A 10,697-nucleotide genomic window follows, 5' to 3' on the forward strand; every position below is an offset into this window, starting at 1 on the left:
AGTCATTTGAACACAGGTACCCAGTGGTTCAGTGGATGTGGCTTTCCAGGGATCGAGATATATAGGGAGGGGTTTTTAAGTATCCATCACAACACGGAATTGCTTTTTCTTTAATGAAAACCCACAGAAATATCTCCTTGACCTCGATATCAGAAAAAGCCATGCTTGGAGTTCCCTCTGTGGCACAATGGGTTAAGAATCCAACTGAAGCATCTCCAGTCAATGCGGAGGCTCAGGTTTGATCCCTGGCGCAGCACAGTGGTTTAAAGGATCCTGCATTGCCACGGCTGTGGTGTAGGTCACAGCTGCGGCTTGGATTCACTCCCTGGCCTGGGAACATCCATATGCCACAGGAGCAGCAATTAAAAAAGAAAAAAAGAAAAAGCCTTGCTTCTTCTGAACAACTGGATCATTTTCATTTTTATCCTACGGAAGTGGTTCTCAGAGTGTGGTCCCCAACGAGCATCAGTATCACCTTGGGAACCTGTTAGAAATGCAAATGGTCAGGGAGTTCCCACTGTGGCTCAGCGAGTTAAGAACCTGACTAATATCCATGAGAATGCCAGTTTGATCCCTGGCCTCCCTCACTGGGTTAAATATCCATCATTGCCACAAGCTTCGGTGTAAGTCTCAGATGTGGCTCGGATCCCACATTGCCGTGGCTGTGGTGTATGTAGGCCAGCAACTAAGCTCCAATTCGACCCCTAGCCCTAAAAAGCAAAAAAAGATGCAAATAGTCAGACTCCACCCCAGACCTATCAAATTAGAAACTGTTGCCTGAGACCCAGCAACCTGTGTTTGATAAACCTGGCGACTCTAATGCAAGCCAAAATTTGAGAACCACTGTCCTGGTTAACTGATGGCTGAGAGCCTTGGAGCCAAATTTGCAGCCTCTTTCTAGCAACAGTTTTCTAATCCCTCTCCCCACCACCTTAGAGGCAGAGAAGCGTTTTTCGGCACTCTTAGATCCCCAGAGCCATGGAGAGCTACAAAAGATGTTGCCAATACTAATTGAATTGGACTGAAACCGGGAAACTTAACTTCGGAAAACTGATCATTTATTTGTTCAATGCCTAATACTTGCTTAGCGTTAAACAGTTACATGAAGGTTGTATTACGATTGCTTCATCTGTAATCAAGTCGTTGGGTTTGAAAACCTTGGAAGATAATATTGACCAATTATGCACTAAAAACAAACAAAAAGGGATTTCATCATTTTGTACTGGCTCACTGTCCTGCAACTTTAACTACAAACGACTCATTCGACATGGTTCTGTTTAGGGGTGAATTACAGGGTAATAGAAGTAGATATGAAAGCAGATGCGTTTAAATTATCGATCATGATTTGCTTGTTAGCCTGGAAATCGCTTGCTCTTTAGTTAATAAAACATACAGAAAACCCAAGTCCCCGATGCCAAATGAGCAAATATGGCTCATTGTCAGCAACTGAGGGCTTTTCCGCTCTTGCCCCTGATTTTTAACCTTTCAGAATCCAGAGGGAAGCTGTTTCCACCTCAGCACGGCCCCAGAACGCTCTTGTGACCTTGCATGAGCTACTTTCCCTCTCTGAACCTCATTCCTGCCTCTGAAAATCATAGAGGATTTGATTTCATCATCTCTAGGTTCATTTGCATTTCTGATCTGCTGGGATTCTGGAATTCCAGAGATCCCCAAACACCAGCAGCATCCCGGCCATCACTGCTCTCTCCTGACCTCTCCCGACCAGAGGGCTGAGGAAGGGGGGAAGGCACGCTGGTGGCTGCAGCCTGAGGCAAGCCTGCCTGAGATCTGGGGAATTCAGCTAATTTTATGAATCACGTGCCAGAGTTTGTTTCTTTCCAAACAGTGCTCTGTGACCATCCGCCGAGGTGTGAATCGGGAGATACAGTTTGCTCTTTGCTAAATGCTACGGCAGGAATCCCAAAGAGATTTGATCATTAGCTTTGCAAGAACGAGATAGGAACTGTGTAGAGCCGCTTCTATAGAGCTGGTCTTAAAGAGGCAGCCCGGTGCATGAAACTACTTAAGGGAATAAACTTAGGCTCAGGGACCTGGGTTTGCTCAAACATTCCCCCACCTCATTCCCATCAGAAACAGGGTCATTCAAGCTCTGGAGATAATTTCATAAGGTGTGGAGCAGAGGTGTGTTTCAGGTTGTTCAAATTATCCAGATAATTGATTCAATTCATCCAAGTCACTGTCCTTGCAGAATTTATTGCACCTATTATTCCGTCAGTATAAAAAGCCATCTTTGTTTGCTCTTCTTGTTCATTGGCCAGTCACATACTTTGCTGTCTTTTATTCCACTCCCCAGACTAAATCTGACGTGGATATATTTATAAGCGCCTTGCTACAAAAAGTTTCTCCTAGCTGAGAGATGATCCTTTGAATTTGATCATTTCAGAGACTATTTCTTAGCAGGTTATATTATTAAATGCCTTTAAACTGCTGGCCTCCCACTCCCCGACAACCCCCTACTCCCCATGTATACACGCTTACCTTTGCTGGGAACCATTTCTCGCCGGTTCCAAGGCAATTGCCTTGATTTTCTATTTCCTTCAGTTGATGCAAACATTATCTACATGCCCATCACCTCTGGAGTAGCCTGTGGCATTGTCTCTTTTGAAAAGAATGATTTTCATTCTCACAAGTCCTTTTGGGTCAGGATCTCGAGCTGGGCTCTGCATTATTTTGTTTTGGAACAAGGCAGGTCCCTTTTAAGCATTTCTAAAGAGAGAAACCCTAAACAGCATTGAAAAAAAAAAAGTGGCACTACGACAGGCAGTCAAACAGTAAAAAGGTGTTTTATTAGAACATTTAGAGACAAAGCAACTGGTGGTTTGCCTGGATTTTTTTCATCTCTTAAAGGTTGCTTTGATATTACGCAGCAGAGCCCTTAGACATTATGCAGGGCTGGGAATTACCACATGTCAGAGCTAGGTGATAAGCTCAGGTCACCTGAATTATTCCTCCTTGAAGTGACATCAGCCCTGCTGAAATGTGAATGATTTGTTGTGGGAGCGCGTGTCTGATATTCCATCTAGAGGCGTGGATTCGAGTTTGTGCTTCAGGGGACACATATACTCGTTTAGCATGTAGAAGAAGGTGCATCGGACCATCTTCTGATTGCAGAGAAGTGGATGCATTCTGGGAGGAAATTGACAAAAATCTGTCTCGACCTTCGTGGTTAGACAGGGAAACAGAGTGATTCTAACAAGTAATCAGTAGTATCTAATGGCAGCAGGGTAGTCAAAGATTCCCCAACAGGAAAGAACAAGCAACTGCAGAGCATTTCCAAACCCCCTCCTTCTGTCATGGAAACGCCAATAAAGCTCCTCCACCTCCCACTCTTCAGTGCCAGATCGGTTAGCATTTAGCCAAGCATGCTGGGAGATACAGAACTACTGAAGGGAAGGAGTCTCCGGATGTCTTGAATTTGCTTGCCATTCTGCTCTGTTCTCCTAGCATCTCATTGCTAGACGTAGGCATTAGACGTGACAATCAAGTACCTCTGAACTGAGCAGAAGAAAGATTAAAGGCATAGGCTTCAGAAGCAATGGCTCAAAGGCAGCCTCAGTCACCTAATCAGACTTTAATTTCAACCACAAATGACACAGAATCATCAAGCCCCGGCGTTCCTAATGATACCACAAATAAAGGAAGGACCGGAGACAACTCTCCAGGAATAGAAGCATTGTGTGTCATCTATTTCACTTATGCCGTGATCATTTCAGTGGGCATCCTTGGAAATGCTATTCTCATCAAAGTCTTTTTCAAGACCAAGTCCATGCAAACAGTTCCCAACATTTTCATCACCAGCCTGGCTTTTGGAGATCTTTTACTTCTGCTAACTTGTGTGCCAGTGGATGCAACCCACTACCTTGCAGAAGGATGGCTGTTCGGAAGAATTGGCTGTAAGGTGCTCTCTTTCATCCGGCTCACTTCTGTTGGTGTATCAGTGTTCACGTTAACAATTCTCAGTGCTGACAGGTGGGTTTCTTTTCTCAGTTATATTTGCCAGGATGTGAAATTAGGCAAAAAAGAAAGGAAAGCTTGTACTTAGCATTCACTGGCTACTCTGCTGCTTTTCTCATACTCTGTAACTTGGATGTAAGATTGGAAAATCGGGGGGCATTTTAAATCAAAGTTGGTGTAAGAATGTTGACACTCATCAGGGGAGAGATTGAAATTGCATGCTTTAGGGATCATTTATTTTCTCTGAAGTGTGATTGTTTGTTTGAAAGACTGGACGGTGTTTCTCCCCCCCCCCCACTCCCCGTTCCCCGTTTATTAAGGCAAATTGTTCCAGGTGTAAAAGAAAAACAATTCATGCTTTATACATTAGTGCAGCCTAGTGGTGCAATATTGTCAACATTAAAACATCAGCATAGGTGTGACTATTGACCACATATGCATTACTGTCTACTGGAAGAATGGTAAAAAAAAAAAGATACATGCATCTAATTTATTTGAAATGCATCAAATTAACTAATGGCAGAAAAACGGTGAGGCTTTCGGCTTCCTGGAAAGTCAGTGTCATGTCATCACTTAATTGTATTTGTTTTCTCTATAGGCGTTCGCTGGCATTCTGTTTCCAGAGACATAAATTAATCCCGGTTGACTTTTAGAGCTCTATGGATGGAGCGTGTGAAAACCGGTGGCAGTCAGGATGTTCGGGCTCTGTTAGGGTATTTTCAGTCCAAGGACAGTGTTTTTCTGTGTTCCTGCTGTAGAAAAATAACTGAAAGCATGGGGGAAAAAAATTGAGGCTCCAAATGTTAAAAGTGATGCTTTAAAAAGCCTGCAAGAAGCCTGTAAGTAATCAATGCCTGGCAGTACCGGAAGGAATAGCTTCTATATGAGAGGAGGAAAAGCTTTCCCTGTGTCTTTTACAGAATTTTGCTTTGACTGGTTTTATATTCTGTTTGAGCGCAGATGTACTTAAAGGCTACAGCTTTTAAGGTGGATTTGTCAGAATAAGGAGGCATCTTTGCACGGGTCCAGGGTTTTGGACTGCACCCTTGCCTTGCCCTAAATCTACCTACAGATCGGGTTTGGGCAAGAAATTAGCACTTAGGAACAGAGAGGAAATTAACCCTCTCCGCTTTCCTGCCTAAACTCATGGAATTCTTTTCTGGGAAGGTTGATGACTGCTCACTCACGAAGATAGGAGAATTAGGTTTAACCTCAGTCACTTATGCAAAAAGGAAGTCTTTTAGAACACTTAAGCTAATACACAGGTAATGCATTACTCTCCATCACACATGAAATCATGCTGGAAAACATATATTTGCCCTAAAGAGAGGACCTACAATAAAATGATTAAAATTGCAAATCTGGACTATCTCAGTGGGAAAAAAAAGGTGATTAGCATAAATTTTTAAATGCTGGGATGTATTATGTGTATTTGAAATCAGAACCAATTCCACTTGGTTAATGTTGACTTGGTTATATTCATACAGATAGAAGGTGGAACTGGATGACCATTAAGGTCACCTCTACCCCTAAGATTCTGTCATTTGGATATTGATTTTTGCCCTCTGCTCTCATTATGTGTTTCTAGATACAAGGCAGTTGTGAAACCCCTGGAGCGGCAGCCCTCCAACGCCATCCTGAAGACCTGTGCCAAAGCTGGCTGCATCTGGATCGTGTCCATGCTAATTGCTCTACCAGAGGCTATATTTTCCAATGTATATACTTTTCACGATCCCAACAGAAATATGACATTTGAAGCGTGTGCCTCCTATCCTGTTTCTGAGAGGCTCCTGCAAGAGATACATTCTCTGCTGTGCTTCTTAGTATTCTACATTATTCCCCTCTCCATCATCTCTGTCTATTATTCTTTGATCGCTAGGACCCTTTACAAAAGCACCTTGAACATACCTACGGAGGAACAAAGCCATGCCCGAAAGCAGGTATGTATTAATCAGCACTCATGCAGGAATTTAGAAGTGAGATGTCTACTTTTGCCCCAGTGAGCAAGAAATACATCAGCAGTAGAGTATTTCTGTTATGGTCATGGGCTCTGGAGTCTGTCCGACCCAGGATTTAATTCCATACTAGCTGAGCAATCCTGAGCAAGTTACTTCACCTCTCTGAGCCTCAATTCCCTCCTGTGTCAAATGAAAACGAGGGCTGGATGATAGGTATGGCATGCTCAGCTTTGTTCCTCCTGCACAGTAAACCTCCAATAAATGGTAGGACTACTATTATGAGAAAAGGGGGACAGCCAAAGTTTGGGATCAGTCAAAATCACTCCCACGGAATAGTAAAGAACATCACACCAGGTGAGACTATAAAGTGAAGCATCTTTTGTTTTAGAAAGTGGAGCAGAAGGATAGAAAAACACAGGACGGTAGAGCTGGCAAGAAGCCATAACATTAGTCAATGCAAACCGCTTACACACAGATGAGCACCCAGGGGGCGGCCGGGGGCGGGGGCGGCGGGGGGAGGGGGGGGGAGCGGAGAGCCAGTGGCAAGAGAACACACTGACTCACAGAAGCTTGATTAAGACCGTGGTGAGACCCAGGTGTGCTCTCCTCTCATAAATATGAACAGATAAAAAGAATATTGGGAAAACATTGTTCCATTTGATTTAAAAAAAAAAAAAAAACCCACCAGGATTTCTTTCTTGGGTAGGAGGAAGTGACTCTGTTTACCTCTTGGCCAGTCCATGGAGAGCTCAGTGCCTTTTTTTTTGGAGCCAGTCCCTTCAGTTGGTTCAACTCAGGATGGTAAAACTGCACATTAAATGCCCACAGGAGCAGTTATCTTTGCTCTCTCTGTGACCACAGGCAACGTCTTTGGTTTCTCTTATTAATAGGTATGGGTAGGATTATTTTCACACATAAAGGATGGCGCATTGGTTTTTCACTCCTTTGACTGTAGAGTTAGACCATAGAGTATTCCTTTACATTAAAAACAGTGTGGGCAACCCATTTGGCAACCTTCATGGACCCCGGAAAGCTATTCTAACCTAGTCAACCCCTGCCGATGCGGTGAACGCAGGAAGCATCTATTTCTTAATTAAATTAAATTTTCTATAATTCCACAACACTCCTTGAGATAACTGGAGACACCCTAGGATGATATCTCAAAACCAGGAATTCGAGTCTCTGAGTTAGAGCTCTTGAGAGACCAAGGTCAAGGGCTACCGTGTCAATTCACGTGCTACATTCTATAGGCACAGGCTGCCTTCCTGCACGTGCCAGCCAGTTATCTCACAAGTGCATATTCAAACGCGCACTAGCCTGTTGACGTAAATTTCTATGTAAAATCTAGAGAGCGGCTTTTAAACATCTTTGCCAAGTAAATGTTTTGGAGTTTTATTTTGTTTTGTTTTTTTGGTTTTGTTTGGGTTTGGGGTTTTGTTGTTGTTATTGTTGCCATTTTTCTTTCTCCTACAGATCGAATCCCGGAAGCGAATTGCCAAAACAGTGTTGGTGCTGGTGGCTCTGTTTGCTCTCTGCTGGTTGCCGAATCACCTCCTGTATCTTTACCGCTCATTCACTTACCAAACCTACGTGGACTCCTCTGCCATTCATTTTATTGTCACCATTTTCTCTCGGGTTCTGGCTTTCAGCAATTCTTGCGTAAACCCCTTTGCTCTTTACTGGCTGAGCAAAACCTTCCAGCAGCATTTTAAAGCTCAGTTATTCTGTTGCAAGGCAGAGGCGCCTGAACCTTCTGCTGGTGATATACCTCTTGACAACCTGGCAGTGATGGGACGGGTCCGGGGTGCTGCGAGCACTCAGGTGTCTGAAATTAGTGCGTCCCTGTTTCCTGGCAGTGGTGTCAAGAAGGAAGAAGACAGAGTCTAACTTTTCCATTAAAACCGGTGTTTTTCCTTCCAGCATGTGTATTCGACTCTGGGCGACGTGTAGGTTTATGGTGTCAGGTTGCTCGTTTGTGAATAGTGCTGAAGTCTTAGGAGGGAAGGCTTGGACAAACCATGATTTTCTTCAAGGTACGAACAATGATCTTATTGGGCTTTCTAAATAAAGCGAAGCCCCACCAGGCATAGGAAGACACGTTTGTATATGTCAGTGGGTCCTAAGGGAAGTTGAAGAGGAAGGGAAGGCGAAATCAACAAGATGACACTGAAAAATCTAATTTATTTCCATCACATCTACGAAGCTTCTAATTTCACATATGCTCCTGTGATTTGCATAAAACTGTGATTGTGTTTGTTATGTGGTGTAAATCTATAGATTATACTTTGCATTTGAAGAGGGGATCAAAGTGAGGTAAAACATGTCTTCTGCAGTTTTCTTTTTAAAAAGTCCTAAAAAAGAATCCTTCGTGGGTGGCTTTTTTGTTTGGCTGATTTTCGTTTTTGACTGCCCTTTTCCATTAATCGCTATTCCATCAGAATCAATGCTGTGAAATGGCAATGAAAATGTTTTGGGGTCAGCGGCGTACACGAGAAAGGATCTGGGGCAAGGTGTTTGCCTTACTAGGTCAGCGCTTACTAACTTAAGGTAGTTCTACTTCCAACTACCATTGATTGATAATTGGGCAAAGTTATCTTTCACAAATATTGTGAAGAACTTGCCTTCTTCACGGGCAGAATAAGTGGCCACGTTTATGGTGTCATTTGAGGGCTCCAAAGAGGGCCCCCCTGGTCAAAAACTCTGCGAGCCTGCCAGTGTCTGAAATTCTTCCTTTAAGGAAATTCATTTCTTTCTGGTAAGCAGTGCCCTCTTTCTAAAAGATGCAGAAGTACCACATGTGATCCCTAACACCTGGGTGTGCAGATGTCATCAGATCATCTTCCTGCCTGACTACCCGAAACCCCAAGTGTGCCTGAGTCCTGTAAGAGTATGACCTCATTAATCTCTGCCCTTGGAAATCAGATGGAAGGTTCTGATTTTCTGTCCTCTGCTCCTACTTGCTACCGCTTTAAGCTTACTAATAAATATTATTTCCAACAACTGCTGTTGTCAATAGATGTGTCAGATTTAGATTTGTGGTTTCAGAAAAATGTTTTCTTGGGGCAAATTAAAGCATATGTTTGGCACTATTGATAGTTAAATCTGTATTTTCAAAAACTTGATTTTGGGGTGTGCTTTTGGTAACTCCGAGCTTCTTTAAGTGGCTTGTGTACCTGTGAGCTTTTGCTTAAAGATGTGGCTTGAATGGGGACATCTATATTAACACTAGGCTTTCCATTTCTGTAAAACTGGCTTCCTTAAAGTGGGAGGGGGTCTTAGTATTGTTTTGAGTTGGACATTGTACTAAGTGGAGAGAAACAAATAAATGTGAACTTAAGTTTTGAATGACTTTGTTATTCTAAAAACCCTCTGGCAGAGTATCACTGAGAACCCACTTTAACCCCAAAATTTATTTTCAAGTCCCCAAAGTCCAAAGTATTTTACTATTTTCCTTACTCTGGCTAAACATTACATCTTTACTCTCCCAAGTATAACATTTTAGAAATGACTTGATACAAGTACCAGATTACAAAAGCTAAGCAAGCTTTCCAGCACTTGATAAAACCAGAGCTCAAAGAACTTTTTCTTCATTCTCAATAATCCCTAGGTGACCTAGGGGCTCTGATAGAAAATAATTCCCAAAATAGTTTTATAGGACATCAGCCTCCCAACCAGAGTTGGGGAATTGGGATTAAAATCCATGGCTTTGCTTTGATTTTTTTGGAGGGGGTGGTCTCCTTTTTTTAACAGATTATCCTTGTGAGAGCTAACCTTACAAGCAGGCCTCGGCAGCCACAATTTCTGTCACACTGCCTACTGTGGTACAGAAATGTGATTGCAGAATATTTCATTTCTTTAGAGAGGGTCCTAAGTGCCAGGGTTGGGACACATGACAAATTTTGTATGCGTCGCAATTTTGTTCAGGCTCTGCCCTGACCCAAGACTTGGAGCAATGGATCATAATAATATGCTACAAAGCAGGAAAGCAGAGTCACAAATTTAGATACGGCTTTGTCACTGAAGTTGAAAGTACTGGGAAACATTTAACACTGGCATACCTACTGAAAGTAGCCAATTTGGGTTTAAACAATTTCTGCAGTTATAACCATCTTAAGTCAGGGATCCATCAATCTTTTTGTCAAAAGGAGTTACTTTTATTTCCACTAAGTCTTGACTTTACAGGAAGCGGGGAGAGGAAAATTCCCAGGGAGTGAGCTTGAATGAGAGAGCTACTTTTTAAAAACTGAGTTTGGGATACTTCAGTAATTTTCCAGAAAAAGTTCCTAGGTCAGGTAGATGACTTCTCTGGCCAGGCAGTCTCTACTTTCCTAGGTTATTGTATTTTTATCCACCAAGAAGGCCGTGGCCTATTAGGCAGGAGTACAGAGAAGCCGGTGGTCTGGGGTTCTGTCTTCCTGGGTCCGGCAGCCCCTCATGTGGCCCACCTTATCCCAGTGCTGGAGTTTCCGGAGCTATCCCCTATCTTTATAACAAAGGACACCCCCCCTTTTTTTGGTCTTTTGTCTTTTTATTTTTTTTAGGGCTGCACCCGCAGCATATGGAGGTTCCCAGGTTAGGGGTCAGAGTCAAATCGGAGCTGCAGCTGCCGGCCTGCACCAGAGCCACAGCAACTCGGGATCCGAGCCGCATCTTCGACCTACACCACAACTCACGGCAATGCTGGATCCTTAACCCACTGAGCAAGGCCAGGGATCGAACCCGCATCCTCGTGGATACTAGTCGGGTTCATTAACCACTGAGCCA

The 10,697-nt window shown here is 43.3% G+C and overlaps 1 protein-coding gene across 1 annotated transcript; it reads left to right on the forward strand.

Annotated features, from left to right (window-relative positions):
• Positions 1-2,899: 2,899 nt before the first annotated feature.
• On the forward strand, positions 2,900-9,274 carry BRS3 (bombesin receptor subtype 3). Its single transcript, XM_003360456.4, has 3 exons — positions 2,900-3,990; positions 5,564-5,915; positions 7,407-9,274. Exons 1-3 carry the CDS (start codon positions 3,557-3,559, stop codon positions 7,818-7,820), a joined length of 1,200 nt encoding a protein of 399 aa, XP_003360504.1. The 5' UTR covers positions 2,900-3,556; the 3' UTR covers positions 7,821-9,274.
• Positions 9,275-10,697: the final 1,423 nt, after the last annotated feature.

This window comes from Sus scrofa, chromosome X, assembly GCF_054392235.1.
Source record: "Sus scrofa isolate SSC_HxYL_T2T_F1_AM1 chromosome X, Sscrofa_HxYL_maternal_Yorkshire_Landrace_v2.0, whole genome shotgun sequence".
Lineage (NCBI taxonomy): Eukaryota > Metazoa > Chordata > Mammalia > Artiodactyla > Suidae > Sus > Sus scrofa.

Bases quoted from the DNA above. Each gene is read 5' to 3' on its own strand.
- BRS3 (XM_003360456.4), top strand. From the start codon at position 3,557: ATGGCTCAAAGGCAGCCTCAGTCACCTAATCAGACTTTAATTTCAACC. The intron at 3,991-5,563 runs GTGGGTTTCTTT...ATGTGTTTCTAG, and splicing joins ACAATTCTCAGTGCTGACAG to ATACAAGGCAGTTGTGAAAC. The intron at 5,916-7,406 runs GTATGTATTAAT...TTTCTCCTACAG, and splicing joins AAAGCCATGCCCGAAAGCAG to ATCGAATCCCGGAAGCGAAT.